This window comes from Aquarana catesbeiana, linkage group LG11, assembly GCF_042186555.1.
Source record: "Aquarana catesbeiana isolate 2022-GZ linkage group LG11, ASM4218655v1, whole genome shotgun sequence".
Classification (NCBI taxonomy): Eukaryota; Metazoa; Chordata; class Amphibia; order Anura; family Ranidae; genus Aquarana; species Aquarana catesbeiana.
Genome location: NC_133334.1, coordinates 282,786,846 through 282,802,130, shown reverse-complemented (window position 1 = coordinate 282,802,130; position 15,285 = coordinate 282,786,846). Strand labels below are relative to the sequence as shown.

At 47.8% G+C, this 15,285-nt stretch overlaps 2 protein-coding genes across 2 annotated transcripts in view; both read right to left on the bottom strand.

The window, feature by feature from the left end:
- LOC141112864 (mitochondrial inner membrane m-AAA protease component AFG3L1-like) overlaps positions 1 to 4,344 on the bottom strand; it is a 32,399-nt gene extending 28,055 nt beyond the window's left edge. The window contains 2 exon segments of the mRNA XM_073605966.1: positions 380 to 449; positions 4,005 to 4,344. Of these exon segments, the coding sequence (XP_073462067.1) occupies positions 380 to 449; positions 4,005 to 4,103 (169 nt within the window). The 5' untranslated portion in view covers positions 4,104 to 4,344.
- Positions 4,345 to 9,278: 4,934 nt separating this feature from the next.
- SPIRE2 (spire type actin nucleation factor 2) overlaps positions 9,279 to 15,285 on the bottom strand; it is an 84,305-nt gene continuing 78,298 nt past the window's right edge. Inside the window, exons 16-17 of the mRNA XM_073605964.1 lie at positions 14,586 to 14,701; positions 9,279 to 13,772 (exon numbers count right to left, since the gene is read on the bottom strand). Coding sequence (XP_073462065.1) covers positions 13,565 to 13,772; positions 14,586 to 14,701 — 324 coding nt within the window. The 3' untranslated portion in view covers positions 9,279 to 13,564. The remainder of the gene's footprint in view (positions 13,773 to 14,585; positions 14,702 to 15,285) is intronic.

Genomic DNA, 15,285 nt, shown 5'->3' with positions numbered 1-15,285 from the left:
CGAGCTGCACCAGATTTTGCACTCTCCAGTTTTAGTACCCTCCCCCCATGGTTTTTGAGAATGAAAAGGGGTGGGGGGGTGGGGGGAAGAGTTCTCAATAAAAGAAGTGACTGCTCTGGGCTTCAACAAAATGGCCGCCTCCAGCAAGAAGTAACTGGAGCAATACTGGAGGCAACTGACAGCTCCCCCTAATGTTGGGGCGGCAGAATTCTGAATGTGGATTGGATGTTATTTGGTTGAAGAATATTCTTTATCAGCCCGTTATGGGGAAAGTTCCCCTCCCCCGATGTCTCCTCTGTCCCCCTCCCCCGATGTCTCATCTCTAATACACAGACATGTATCTGAAGACACGGCGGGCGGCTCTTTGTCCGGCACTTACCTCGCAGTGGTTGGGACCCGAGGAAGGATAACACCGGAGTCGGTCTCCATGAAACGATCCGCCTAGAAAACTAAAAACAGACAGAAGAGCAAAATCACTCATCGATCTTCTGAGGGGAAATTTATCGTAGAATTTTGGGATAAACCCGACTAATCCTAAAACTCTCCCCCCCCCTCCCCCAACTAATCCTAAAACTCTCCCCCCCCCTCCCCCAACTAATCCTAAAACTCTCCCCCCCCCCCTCCCCCAACTAATCCTAAAACTCTCCCCCCCCCCCAAACTAATCCTAAAAAACTCTCCCCCCCCCAACTAATCCTAAAAAACTCTCCCCCCTCCCCCAACTAATCCTAAAAAACTCTCCCCCCTCCCCCAACTAATCCTAAAACTCTCCCCCCCCAATTAATCCTAAAACTCTCCCCCCTCCCCCCCAATTAATCCTAAAACTCTCCCCCCTCCCCCCCAATTAATCCTAAAACTCTCCCCCCTCCCCCCCAACTAATCCTAAAACTCTCCCCCTCCCCCCCAACTAATCCTAAAACTCTCCCCCCCCCCCAACTAATCCTAAAACTCTCCCCCCCTCCCCCAACTAATCCTAAAACTCCCCCCCCCCCTCCCCCAACTAATCCTAAAACTCTCCCCCCCCCCAACTAATCCTAAAACTCTCCCCCCTCCCCCAACTAATCCTAAAACTCTCCCCCCCTCCCCCAACTAATCCTAAAACTCCCCCCCCCCCTCCCCCAACTAATCCTAAAACTCTCCCCCCCCCAACTAATCCTAAAACTCTCCCCCCTCCCCCAACTAATCCTAAAACTCTCCCCCCTCCCCCAACTAATCCTAAAACTCTCCCCCCCCCCAACTAATCCCAAAACTCTCCCCCCTCCCCCAACTAATCCTAAAACTCTCCCCCCCCCCAACTAATCCTAAAACTCTCCCCCCCCCCAACTAATCCTAAAACTCTCCCCCCCCCCCAACTAATCCTAAAACTCTCCCCCCCCCCCCAACTAATCCTAAAACTCTCCCCCCTCCCCCAACTAATCCTAAAACTCTCCCCCCCTCCCCCAACTAATCCTAAAACTCTCCCCCCCCCCTCCCCCAACTAATCCCAAAACTCTCCCCCCCCCCAAACTAATCCTAAAACTCTCCCCTCCCCCCCAACTAATCCTAAAACTCTCCCCCCCCCCCCCCTCCTAACACCCTCTGCCGACTCACCTGTGTAAGAAAGGTGTGTGCACTTACCTGTTTTCAGCCCCTCCCGTCATGTGATCTCCCCTGTGTCAGTGACCCACAGCTGCAGGGGAGGGGGGAAGAAGCTCTGACAATGGATGGGCTATTAAAGCCTATGGGTGACGTCACAAACTTTACCAGCCGTAGTCTCTCCTCTCCCCTGCAGCTGCCGCCCGGGATCACATGACCAGACCGGAGCACCCTGAGATGAGGTAAGTACATATATTCTTCTTACATAGATTAGTCGGCAGAGGAATTAGGAGGGAGGAGAGGTTTAGGATTAGTGTTGGATGGAGGGGGGGAGGAATGAGACCCCCTGTCAGGTATTTATTGCTGTCCGTGTCCCCTCCGGGGGAGATTCCCCCCTCTCCGTGTCCCCGATGGGGAGAGATTCCTCCTCTCCGTGTCCCCGATGGGGAGAGATTCCCCCTCTCCGTGTCCCCGATGGGGAGAGATTCCTCCTCTCCGTGTCCCCGATGGGGAGATTCCCCCCCCCTCTCCGTGTCCCCGATGGGGAGATTCCCCCCCCCTCTCCGTGTCCCCGATGGGGAGATTCCCCCTCTCCGTGTCCCCCGATGGAGAGATTCCCCCCTCTCCGTGTCCCCGATGGGGAGATTCCCCCCTCTCCGTGTCCCCGATGGGGAGATTCCTCCTCTCCGTGTCCCCGATGGGGAGAGATTCCTCCTCTCCGTGTCCCCGATGGGGAGAGATTCCTCCTCTCCGTGTCCCCGATGGGGAGAGATTCCTCCTCTCCGTGTCCCCGATGGGGAGATTCCCCCCTCTCCGTGTCCCCGATGGGGAGATTCCCCCTCTACGTGTCCCCGATGGGGAGATTCCCCCCTCTCCGTGTCCTCGATGGGGAGATTCCCCCCTCTCCGTGTCCCCGATGGAGAGATTCCCCCCTCTCCGTGTCCCCGATGGAGAGATTCCCCCCTCTCCGTGTCCCCGATGGAGAGATTCCCCCCTCTCCGTGTCCCCGATGGGGAGATTCCCCCCTCTCCGTGTCCCCGATGGGGAGATTCCCCCCTCTCCGTGTCCCCGATGGGGAGATTCCCCCCTCTCCGTGTCCCCGATGGGGAGATTCCTCCTCTCCGTGTCCCCGATGGGGAGAGATTCCTCCTCTCCGTGTCCCCGATGGGGAGAGATTCCTCCTCTCCGTGTCCCCGATGGGGAGATTCCCCCCTCTCCGTGTCCCCGATGGAGAGATTCCCCCCTCTCCGTGTCCCCGATGGAGAGATTCCCCCCCTCTCCGTGTCCCCGATGGGGAGATTCCTCCCTCTCCGTGTCCCCGATGGGGAGATTCCCCCCTCTCCGTGTCCCCGATGGGGAGATTCCTCCTCTCCGTGTCCCCGATGGGGAGATTCCTCCTCTCCGTGTCCCCGATGGGGAGATTCCTCCTCTCCGTGTCCCCGATGGGGAGATTCCTCCTCTCCGTGTCCCCGATGGGGAGATTCCTCCTCTCCGTGTCCCCGATGGGGAGATTCCTCCTCTCCGTGTCCCCGATGGAGAGATTCCCCCCTCTCCGTGTCCCCGATGGGGAGATTCCCCCCTCTCCGTGTCCCCGATGGGGAGATTCCCCCCTCTCCGTGTCCCCGATGGGGAGATTCCCCCCTCTCCGTGTCCCCGATGGGGAGATTCCCCCCCTCTCCGTGTCCCCGATGGGGAGATTCCCCCCTCTCCGTGTCCCCGATGGGGAGATTCCCCCCTCTCCGTGTCCCCGATGGGGAGATTCCCCCCTCTCCGTGTCCCCGATGGGGAGATTCCTCCTCTCCGTGTCCCCGATGGGGAGATTCCCCCCTCTCCGTGTCCCCGATGGGGAGATTCCTCCTCTCCGTGTCCCCGATGGGGAGATTCCTCCTCTCCGTGTCCCCGATGGGGAGATTCCCCCCTCTCCGTGTCCCCGATGGGGAGATTCCTCCTCTCCGTGTCCCCGATGGGGAGATTCCTCCCTCTCCGTGTCCCCGATGGGGAGATTCCTCCTCTCCGTGTCCCCGATGGGGAGATTCCTCCCTCTCCGTGTCCCCGATGGGGAGATTCCCCCCTCTCCGTGTCCCCGATGGGGAGATTCCCCCCTCTCCGTGTCCCCGATGGGGAGATTCCCCCCTCTCCGTGTCCCCGATGGGGAGATTCCCCCCTCTCCGTGTCCCCGGGGATTCTCATCACAGCCGGTGACCCAAATACATCCCACTCCGACCTCCATCATAAATCACATCACATGTGGAGAAGACCGGACAGTTGTCACCAGTCGGGGGATCTTTCATTGGGGACAACCTCACTGTGGAGACATTTCCTTCTACTTCCTGTTGTGTCCCCAGGACAGGAAGTGAGGGGGAATCTCCCTGAGGGGGACACCAGGAGGATAACAATGAAAAGTTCTGATGGAGAAGAATGTCCTCCTCACCTGATGGGCCCCAACTCCGCACACCGGGCCCCTCCACCACACCGAGCCGCAGCACCTCCGCACCGAGCCGGCCAGGAGCCTCCCGAGCCCCGCACTCATCTTCCTTCCCGGGGCTGAGGCAATGTCACTGACACCGCTCCAGGCCTGTCCACCGCCGCTGCCTGACAACTTCCATCCAATCACAACGCAGAACTTCGCACAGGCACTGACAAGGACACCCCGACCCGGGGGCCTGGCTGCAGAGTGGAGCTCCACGAATGACAAGAAGCACGTGGCCTCCACTCTATTTCTTTTTTTTTTTTTTTTTTTTCTTACTGAACTTTATTGTGAATATATGTTTCCACTGTCACAGGAAACACGTAACCTCCACAATCTCCACCTTTTTAAAATGAACTTTAATGTAACAAACAAGAACTAGAGAGAAGTACAGGAAGTGGAGGTCACGTGATCTGTGTGTAGAGTGGAGCTCCAGTGTCTGCAGCACATAGTGATCTCTGTTGGGATTTGCAGAAATATAAGAAGAGATTTTTGGGAGGTTTTTGTACTTTCTGGTAAAATGTTAACTTTGTAAACAGGATTTGTTTGTAAAAGTGATTGTTTAACATTTCCTAATGTAGATGTCAGGTGATGATGGAAGTTCATGTTTATGTTGGAAGAAGAATACAATCCATGGCTCTAATCACAATCTCTTCCTACATTTTCAGCAAGTGGGAGGGGTCAAAAAGGAAGGGCGGTGTCAGGTGCCCCCTCATCCTAAAACTGCACCAGTCGCCACTGCCCGGCGGCATTGTACTGAAGACGGGGGGCGCTGTGTACCGAGGATGGAGGGATGCTGTATCAAGGATGGGGGGCACTGTACTGAGGATGGAGGGATGCTGTATCAAGGACAGGGGGCGCTGTACCGAGGATGGGGGGGGGGGGGGCGCTGTACTGAGGATGGAGGGATGCTGTATCAAGGACAGGGGGCGCTGTACCGAGGATGGGTGGGCACTGTACCGAGGATGGAGGGATGCTGTATCAAGGATGGGGGGGCGCTGTACCGAGGATGGGTGGGCACTGTACCGAGGATGGAGGGATGCTGTATCAAGGATGGGGGGTACTGTACCGAGGATGGAGGGATGCTGTATCAAGGATGGGGGGCGCTGTACCGAGGATGGGGGGGGGGCTGTACCGAGGATGGAGGGATACTGTATCAAGGATAGGGGGCGCTGTACCGAGGATGGGTAGGCACTGTACCGAGGATGGAGGGATGCTGTATCAAGGATGGGGGGTACTGTACCAAGGATGGGGGGGGCGCTGTACCGAGGATGGGTGGGCACTGTACCGAGGATGGAGGGATGCTGTATCAAGGACAGGGGGCGCTGTACCGAGGATGTGGGGGGGCGCTGTACCGAGGATGGAGGGATGCTGTACCATGGACGGGGGGTGCTGTATCGAGGAAGGGCTGTGCGGTACAGAGGACGGGGGGCGCTGTAGGCAAAGCGATGTTCTGGTACGTCGCTGCCTACTCCCAGGTTTAGGGCGCGCATGTTCACCGCCTCCCTCTGTGATTGGACACAGCGTCCCGGCCAATGATTCACACCCGGGACCAGCTGATAAGCTGAGTCCAATCACAGCCCAGAGCTCTGTGTTGCGTTGTGTACAGAGGATGTGATCTGTCAGAGATCATTAATATAAAGCAGCACACTGTAGACAATACACCGAGTTAGGGAACATATTTAACCTCTTCATCACCCGAGATGTTACCCCTTCCCAGCCAGTGTCATGTTTCTAGCACTGATCACTCTATAGGCTCATACACACTATAAGAAAATCGGGTGAACATTTTCCCAAATTCCCAAAGGGACAAACTCCCATAAAGAAGTCCCCGATCTCCGCCATTTGTAGTATAAAACAAATAAAAAAAATTAAAATTCCAGTACATATCCCAAAGTTTGTAGGCGCCTTAACTTTCACACACACCAATCAATAAATGCTTATTTTGTATCAAAAACAGAATACATTTAGGACAAAATTTATGAATCAAATTTTTTTTTTTTTTTTTACAGGGAATAGATTTTAAAATTGAAGTCTACAAATGAGCAGACTGAGAACGTTGTATGAATTGTTTAGATTTTATTTGCAGTTTATTAATACATTATTTCTATTACAGACAAAATCTTATGGCGGTGCCGGCCAGTGGGACATCAGTGACATCATCCGCCGCACCCTCTCCAGTGCCGATCCCACGTAAGGGGGGATATGATCTCCATATATAAATATATAAGGGGGGATATGATCTCCATATATAAATACATAAGGGGGGATATGATCTCCATGTATAAATACATAAGGGGGGATATGATCTCCATGTATAAATATATAAGGGGGGATATGATCTCCATATATAAATACATAAGGGGGGATATGATCTCCATGTATAAATACATAAGGGGGGATATGATCTCCATGTATAAATACATAAGGGGGGGATATGATCTCCATATATAAATACATAAGGGGGGATATGATCTCCATGTATAAATACATAAGGGGGGATATGATCTCCATGTATAAATATATAAGGGGGGATATGATCTCCATGTATAAATATATAAGGGGGGGGATATGATCACCATATATAAATATATAAGGGGGGATATGATCTCCATGTATAAATATATAAGGGGGGATATGATCTCAATGTATAAATATATAAGGGGGGATATGATCTCCATGTATAAATATATAAGGGGGATATGATCTCCATGTATAAATACATAAGGGGGGATATGATCTCCATGTATAAATACATAAGAGGGGGGATATGATCACCATAAAAAAATATATAAGGGGGGATATGATCTCCATGTATAAATATATAAGGGGGGGGATATGATCACCATATATAAATATATAAGGGGGGATATGATCTCCATGTATAAATACATAAGGGGGGATATGATCTCCATGTATAAATATATAAGGGGGGGATATGATCACCATATATAAATATATAAGGGGGGATATGATCTCCATGTATAAATATATAAGGGGGGGATATGATCACCATATATAAATATATAAGGGGGGATATGATCTCCATATATAAATACATAAGGGGGGATATGATCTCCATGTATAAATATATAAGGGGGGGATATGATCACCATATATAAATATATAAGGGGGGATATGATCTCCATGTATAAATATATAAGGGGGGGATATGATCACCATATATAAATATATAAGGGGGGATATGATCTCCATGTATAAATATATAAGGGGGATATGATCTCCATGTATAAATATATAAGGGGGATATGATCACCATGTAGAAATACATAAGGGGGGATATGATCTCCATGTATAAATACATAAGGGGGGGGATATGATCTCCATGTATAAATACATAAAGGGGGATATGGTCTCCATGTATAAATACATAAGGGGGTCCAAATAGTGAACTTGGAGTTGAGTTATTCACTTTAAGGTCATCACAGAGGACAAGGCGGCACTCTTTACGTCTAGAGGAAAAGAGATTTCCTCTCCAAATACGGAAAGGTTTCTTCACAGTAAGAGCTGTGAAAATGTGGAATAGACTCCCTCCAGAGGTGGTTTTGGCCAGCTCAGTAGATTGCTTTAAGAAAGGCCTGGATACTTTCCTAAATGTACAAAATATAACTGGGTACTGACATTTAGAGGTAAAGTTGATCCGGGGAAAATCCAATTGCCTCTCTGGGATCAGGAAGGAATTTTTTTCCCCTGCTGTAGAAAATTGGATCATGCTTTTCTGGGGGGTTTTTCACCTTCGTCTGGATCAACTGTGTATATGGGATTGTATGAGATTATATATATATATATATATTTTTTTTTTTTTTTAATGGTTGAATTTGATGGACTGGTGTCTTTTTTCAACCTGACTATGTAACTATGTGGAAGAAGGTGATCTGGTCAGATGAGACCAAAATTGATCTTTTTGGCCTAAAAAGTAAAACGCTATGTGTGGGGAAAACTAACACTGCACATCATCCTGAACACACCATCCCCACTGTGAAACATGGTGGTGGCAGCTTCATGTGGTGGGGATGCTTTTCTTCAGCAGGGACAGGGAAGCTGGTCAGAGTTGATGGGAAGATGGATGGAGACAAATACAGGACAATCTTAGAAGAAAACCTGTTAGAGTCTACAAAAGACTTGAGACTGGGGCGGAGGTTCACCTTCCAGCAGGACAACGACCCGAAACATCCAGCCAGAGCTACAATGGAATGGTTTAGATCAAAGCATATTCATGTGTTAGAATGGCCCAGTCACAGTCCAGACCTAAATCACATTGAGAATCTGTGGTAAGACTTGAAAATTGCTGTTCACAGACGCTCTCCATCCAATCTGACAGAGCTTGAGATATTTTACAAAGAAGAATGGGCAGAAATGTCCTCTCTAGATGTGCAAAGCTGGTAGAGACATCCCCAAAAAGACTTGTAGAGAAAGGGGGTTCTACAAAGTATTGACTCCGGGGGGCGCCATACAAATGCCCCCCCCCCCCCCCCACACTTTTCACATATTTATTTGTATCATTTATTATTTTCCTTCCACTTCACAATTATGTGACACTTTGTGTTGGTCTATCACATAAAATCCCAATAAAATACATTTACGTTTTTGGTTGTAACATGAGAAAATGTGGGGAATTTCAAGGGGTATGAATACTTTTTCAAGGCACTGTATGCAGAGGCACATTCAGCCAAACTGATTATTCAATGTTCTCATACACCTTTCACCCAAGATTCACACATTTTTATTTAAGTTGGGAAAATGTATAAATATTGAAGGAAAACATGAATAAATAGACCCTTCAGGGCTCATTCACACTCAGAGATTGTAAAGTCTTGTATTATTTTCTATAATAACAAAAGACATTTTATACTTCCCTCCTCTGTTGCAGTGGATTTGCACAGAGCATCCCGGATCCTCCTCTTCTCGGGTCCCTCTTCTGTGCTCCTGCCCCCCCGTTGAGTGCCCCCCACAACAAGCAGCTTGCTATGGGGGCGCCCGAGCCGCAGCTCCATGAATTCTCCAAAGGAATGGGCCATTCAGGCCTTTTGATGGATCCCAGTTTAGAAATCCGGCCCGCCACCCACATGAACTCCATGCCGGGATAAAAGTCAGAGCTGCCATTCCTATCTGTGACATAAAAGTTCTATATTTTACATATCATTTGAATCTATATTTGGATGGAATGCACAGACGCCAGGCGCGACACCGGCAATAAAAAAAACGGAGAAATCTGCGTTTATAGAAAAACAATCTTTACTGCAGTGAGATGTTTCCGGATGAGTCAGAGTGCAGTTCAGGAGAAGCAATTATCCGATCTACATATACAGCATATTTATATATTTACACAATCATCCAGTCCACATTTTTAGTATTTTCTTTGTTTTCTTACAAAAATAAGAAGAGTTGAAACGCCTCAGGTCTGGAGGGGACTGGGAAATTGTTGCCCCGCAACAAGCAGTCGGCTGCCCCAGTCCTAAGGGGTTAAAGCTCCTTCGGCTCGCCCCCGCACTTCTCCTTATTAAGGTCTCTTGTGCCCATAATGCAATAGGTTAGTAGAGTTTCCTAGTGATGCATGGAAGGGGAGTGAAGGTCATGGGGTCAATACAAGAGGATTATGGTTACTTAGCGATCGCCCATCTAAAAAGGAGTCTACCGCCGAAAGGGAATTCTGGGAGAGTAAATTGTTGGTTCTCACATGCAAAAGGGATAAAATTCCAAGCTTGGAAGCAGAATGTGAGCGTTTTGGTGACCTCCCTTGTGCGCCAACACACTAAAAGGTGCCACACATACCCCAGCACTTGAACATGCAATTCAGATAATATTGGGAATAGTCCAGACTACGGCTTTTCTAATGCTAAGTACATGAAGGCATTTTTAAGAATTTAATAATTTAAGAACTAGCATGGAAGTGCGCTAGGCTGAGGTGAGGAGAAGAGGATTAAAAGGGTCTTAAGAGAAGAGAGACGAGGAAGAACATACTTTGAGGGCATCTAGCCACTTCTTCATAATTAGTGCTAGAGACGTTCATGTAGGGTCACACTGCTACCGACACTCTGGATCAGGGAACTTCAAACTATGGCCCTCCAGCTGTTGGAGGACTACTCATCCCATGAGGCATTGTAAAACTCTAACATTCACAGACATGACTAGGCATGATGGGAATGGAAGATCCTGAACTGGAGGGCCATAGTTTGAAGACCCCTGCTCTGGATCATAGCAGCTTCAAAAACCTCTCTAGCACTAGCCCTGAAGAACTGGGTAGGTGTGACACGAAACGCGTCAAGACCGAAATGGTCTTTCCCCCCCCCTTTGTTTCTCCTCCCTCTAGAACCAAAACCTAGGGACCCCTCTGCCAAAGCACCTGAAAGACCTACCTTTTCTCCCTCATACCCAAGCTACTTACCCTGAAGCCCTCTATGCACCCTTCATCTCCAGTCCATCTTTGGGTTAGATCTCGAATTAGAAAGAAGAAATGCCCCATTGGGACTTTAAACGCAGCTTGGAATACATCACACATTTGTTAGTAGGAAAAGAATAGACTTTTTTTTTTTTTCTTTTGTTTGTACAAAAATAAATAAAATGAATAAATCTTAAAATCTCCATGTGAAATACTAAAAACTTACATGGTAGCTCTGACAAAGCCAAAAAAACAGGATCCCCCATATTGGAATAATTCATGCATCCAAGAACATGACGATCATAAAAAAAAAAAAAGCATATAAAACAGTCCCAACATGTTTCACTCATTCCAAACCAAGATCTTCTTCAGGGGATTACTAAAGAAGGTACATACATAGCTCACATTTCGCAGTCCAAGCACACATAAAGTATAGAGGATAAAGCAATAACAAGATTAAAAGTAACATCAAAAAGGATATAAACGTATAGGAAAATCACATTGTATGCATTTTTTATGATTGTCATGTCTTCTTGGATGGATGAATTATTCCAATATGGGGGGAGGGGGTCATGTTTTTGGCTTTCAGAGCTACCATGTAGGTTTTCATTATTTCACATGATGATTTCAAGAATTTTTTGTATAAGTATATTCTTTTCATATTAATAAAATGTGTGGTACATTCCAAGCTGCATTAAAGTCCCAAAGAGGCATTTCTTCTCTGGAAAATGTGTTATTTGGGGACGAGCAGATGATAGTCTTATGCCTGTATTGGGTTAGATCTGTAATGATCTGTTTGGAAGATGGGGGTTGGTTCGGGGTTATTAGGCTGAGCTGCATGCTAAATGCTTAGTAGGCGTCTCCCCCTTAGAATGCTCTTCCATAACAATTACAAGGTACCATCAAACATCCTCCGGTGTACTCAACCTTAGAGGCATCTTCAGGACAACAGCTTGGTCAACCAAGTTGCAGATATTTGAAAGTTCCTCATTTGCCGTTCACCTGCACATCGGTTATGAATGTGGACTGCGACATGAGATCCGGTCAGTGTCTTCCATCCACCAAAAGTCAATGAGCATTCTGTTCTCCTGGAAGCCGATGACGGAAAGATTCCAACAAAGTGAGGAACACAGAAGCAGCTACAGAAGTTCTTATGACATCACATATTTTAGGTGGAGGAAGGTGCTGTGTGTGAGAGATCCAGTGATCCAGCTAGATCCCTGCCGATTCCACACACAGGTGAAAAGTCATCCCATTTCATAAGATTACCGTCAGACAGAAGATACAGAACATTACAGCCTGATCAAAGTGAAGGTTCCGGGTTGCACATTGCTCCAATACTGTTAAAGCAGAGGTAGGCAACCATGGCCCCCCAGCTGTGGTGAAACTACAAATCCCATCATTCCCCTGCCTCTAGGAGTGCCTTATGGGACTTGTAGTTCCATAACAGCTGGAGTGCCAAAGTAGCCTACCCCTGTGTTAAAGTGGACCTGTATTCCTTGATATGCTGTAGAGGTAGGCAGGAAAAGTAAAAGGTTGTAGGGTATATTGTAAGGCTAATGTTAATCACTGGCTCCAAGACCATTAAACCAACTCCCTGTGCTAGCTACACCTTCGGAGTAAATCTTTGGGTCAGAATCATGGGGACTGTCTGGCCGTTATAGTCATCCTCTGGCTTTAGGATTTTTTGGAGTACCGACACGGAACAGACATTCAGATCAGGAAGGTCAGAGCAGGTCTCCATTAGGTTTCATTTTACTCTTCACCTCTTTTGCATATGGAAGGTTATGGAGGATCTTGGTGATAATTACAGTAATATTCCGAGGTGATGAACGGCCGATGAGTCAGTCACAACTAACTCTTTATAATCTGATTTGCTGCCATAACAATAATAGATCAGAGTCGGCCTTCAACAGATCACTTCCAAAATACAGTAAAACCTTCTTCATTGATGGAGCCAAACAGAGCCACCTACCTCCCCTCTCTCCTTCACAGCATTAGATTGGTATCTACATTACAAGTGGTCTTTGATCAACAGCAACACTCCAAAAACTTTAGAGAGGACCTGTCATGAAAGAGCCAAGTCTGTGCTCACACCATGGCCTCAATAAGAAAAGGCCAATGCATTTACCTCTAAAAGTACAAGATATCGGTCAGATCTCCCAAGAGGGTGCACAAACCGGTTTTAAAAGTCTACATCTACCCCACACAGGTTTATAATGCCGGGGCCCATATGTAAAGCACATATGTAAATACAAATCAAGGAATGATCTTTCCTCTTTAAAAACAGTAAGCACGCCCAACAGCATGAAAGGTCCTCTTTACAAAAAGGTCCATACACTTAAAAAAGCTGATCCTTCCATTTTGCAGACATTTTTGAGAGTTGTGTCACCCACTGGTCAGTTATACCTTTTCAGTAACCACAGCTGTGAGAACGCCCAACCCCCCTCCTCAATGGCTGTCACCCTTTGTAAAGGGCCTGCAGTTGTCAGTGCCCCCTTTCTTTATTACAACTGGGGAAGTGCAGCAGGAGGAGTAAGACTCACTTGCTTGGTTTTGCAATGACTGTAGAGGGGAGATCTCTCCATTTCAGTTACTAAAAGATACAGGTAACCAGTGGGTCCGGAAGCTTTCCAGTGACAGGTAACCAGTGGGGCCGGAAGCTTACCAGTGACAGGTAACCAGTGGGGCCGGAAGCTTACCAGTGACAGGTAACCAGTAGGTCGGGAAGCTTTCCAGTGACAGGTAACCAGTAGGTCCGGAAGCTTTCCACTGACAGGTAACCAGTATGAAAGTTTACCAGTGTGCACGAACTACTGACAATAGTGTTGGGTATACGCAACTATTAAAGCAACCAGTCTGCCCTCTATGCAGAGATGTCCAGGGTAAGTGGCCATGGTAGGTGGCCAAGGTAAGTGCTAAAGCCCTGGGATGGCCCCCAGAAGATTTGGTGATTATCTGCCAGTCCCAGAGTGCAGTCCCGTTCAGTAACATACGTATCTGCATTGCCTGGTGTAGATGGGGTTATGACATATTCTGCCCCCATGTGACCCTAGAGCAGGGGGGGATGGGTGGAGGATGTAAGTTGCTGGGTGGATTTTTGGCAGGGAAAGTGCAGCATAGATCACAGTTTCTTAACTGTCCGATACTGAGGATGGGAGGTCCCCACGTAGGGCCGGGTGTTCAGGATGTCCACACTCTTCCGGCTGGAGCACACCACATCACGGATGAAGCTGGAGCAGTCCAAGCACACGTCCTTCAGAGTGGAACCCTGAGCATAGATTTGGGGGAACTGGCCCTCTACATTCTTCCAGGACAGACCACCACAGGACCTGAAGAAAGAGACGGAATATTGTTAGAGTCAGGCCACCAAAACGGACATTTCTGCTCAATCTGCAGTTGTAAGTAAGTTGTAGATCAGATTTAGTCTCGTTAAAAAGGGACTTTGTTCCTCAAAAAACTAAATCAGAAAGGTCAGTAAAAGAAAGTTTATAGTCACTGCTCTACAGATGCCTGAAGAATCCTCACACACCCGAGTCCCCCCTCCCTGTGCTCTGCTCCGTACTGACATAGAAACCAACCGATGGAACCACAGTGCAAGGTGGAGACCACACATCTGACACACCCGGACAGTGTCAGACATCTATAGAGCAGCTATAGGGCTCAGAAACAAGCTTTTAGAAAAGGGCAACAGGACAGGCAAATATAAACCTGGGCAGCACAGCGGCTTAGAGGTTAGCACAGCTGCCTTGCAGCACCGGGGCCCCTAGGTTGAATCCCAGCCAGGACTTACATGGAGTTGTTCTCCCTGTGCTTGCCTAGGTTGGACGGATATTGGGGTGCCCTGTACATAAAAAGTTGCTTTTAGTAAATTCAACAGCATTAATTATTTCATATTTAAGAAGGTGAAAACTGGCTACAAAATTAAATTGGAAGGTCGTTGGTAATAAGAGTAAATAGATATAACCTGAATAACTAGACCAGATATCAACTAGATGGACTGGTGTCTTTTTTTCATGTAACTATATCAACGTTTTACCAGGATTTTCCTTTAAAATTTCAAGCTAGATTTCTGTACTTTCTATCCAATCTCCACAACAATATTTTGTTACTTCTCCTCCCACGGAGAACCACGCTATACTCACTGGAAGGCGTCCTTCTTTTTGTGGGTGTGTCCAGTTGTGCCGAGTACACCTGATTGGCTTTCAAACCCCACACTGTAGACTGGAATGTGCCCCAACTTTTTGGCGGGAAGCTTCATCTGGAGAAAGAATCAATGACAGTTATTTTAAATCAATGACAGTCCTAATTACAACTTATAATTATAAGTTCACCTTTTCACAACAAGAACAAAAAAAAAAAAAAAAAAAAAAAAAATATTATGACCAACCCTCCCCCCCACACAGAACGGTCGGATCAGGACATATCCAATTGACCAACGCAGTCACATGCCAGCACTGACCAATCAGGATCACTCTGATCCGTCCCGGGGAGTATGGTGTTGGTTCACCTTTTCATGCTTTCTGAAAAGGTGAACCAACTAGTAGAATTTCAGTTAAAGTTTTTGCTTTAATCACTTCCTTCAAGGTTTTGTGCTGCTTGGAAGAGAATCGCTGGCTGAAGTGATCTGAGTGGTTAATTAGCCACTTGATAACTTCTGCGGGTGGCAGAAGGGGGTCCCACCCTCCTCCTGTCGCCACCGCTGCCTCTCCAGGGCTTTCCGGTCCCATCGTGGAGGTCGGGAGCAATGGCCGCCCTGTACAGAGAGAGGAACTGACGTCATTCCCCTCTCTTTGTAACCCTGGAAACCGGGTTGTGTTGGTCTATCACATAAAAATACATTTA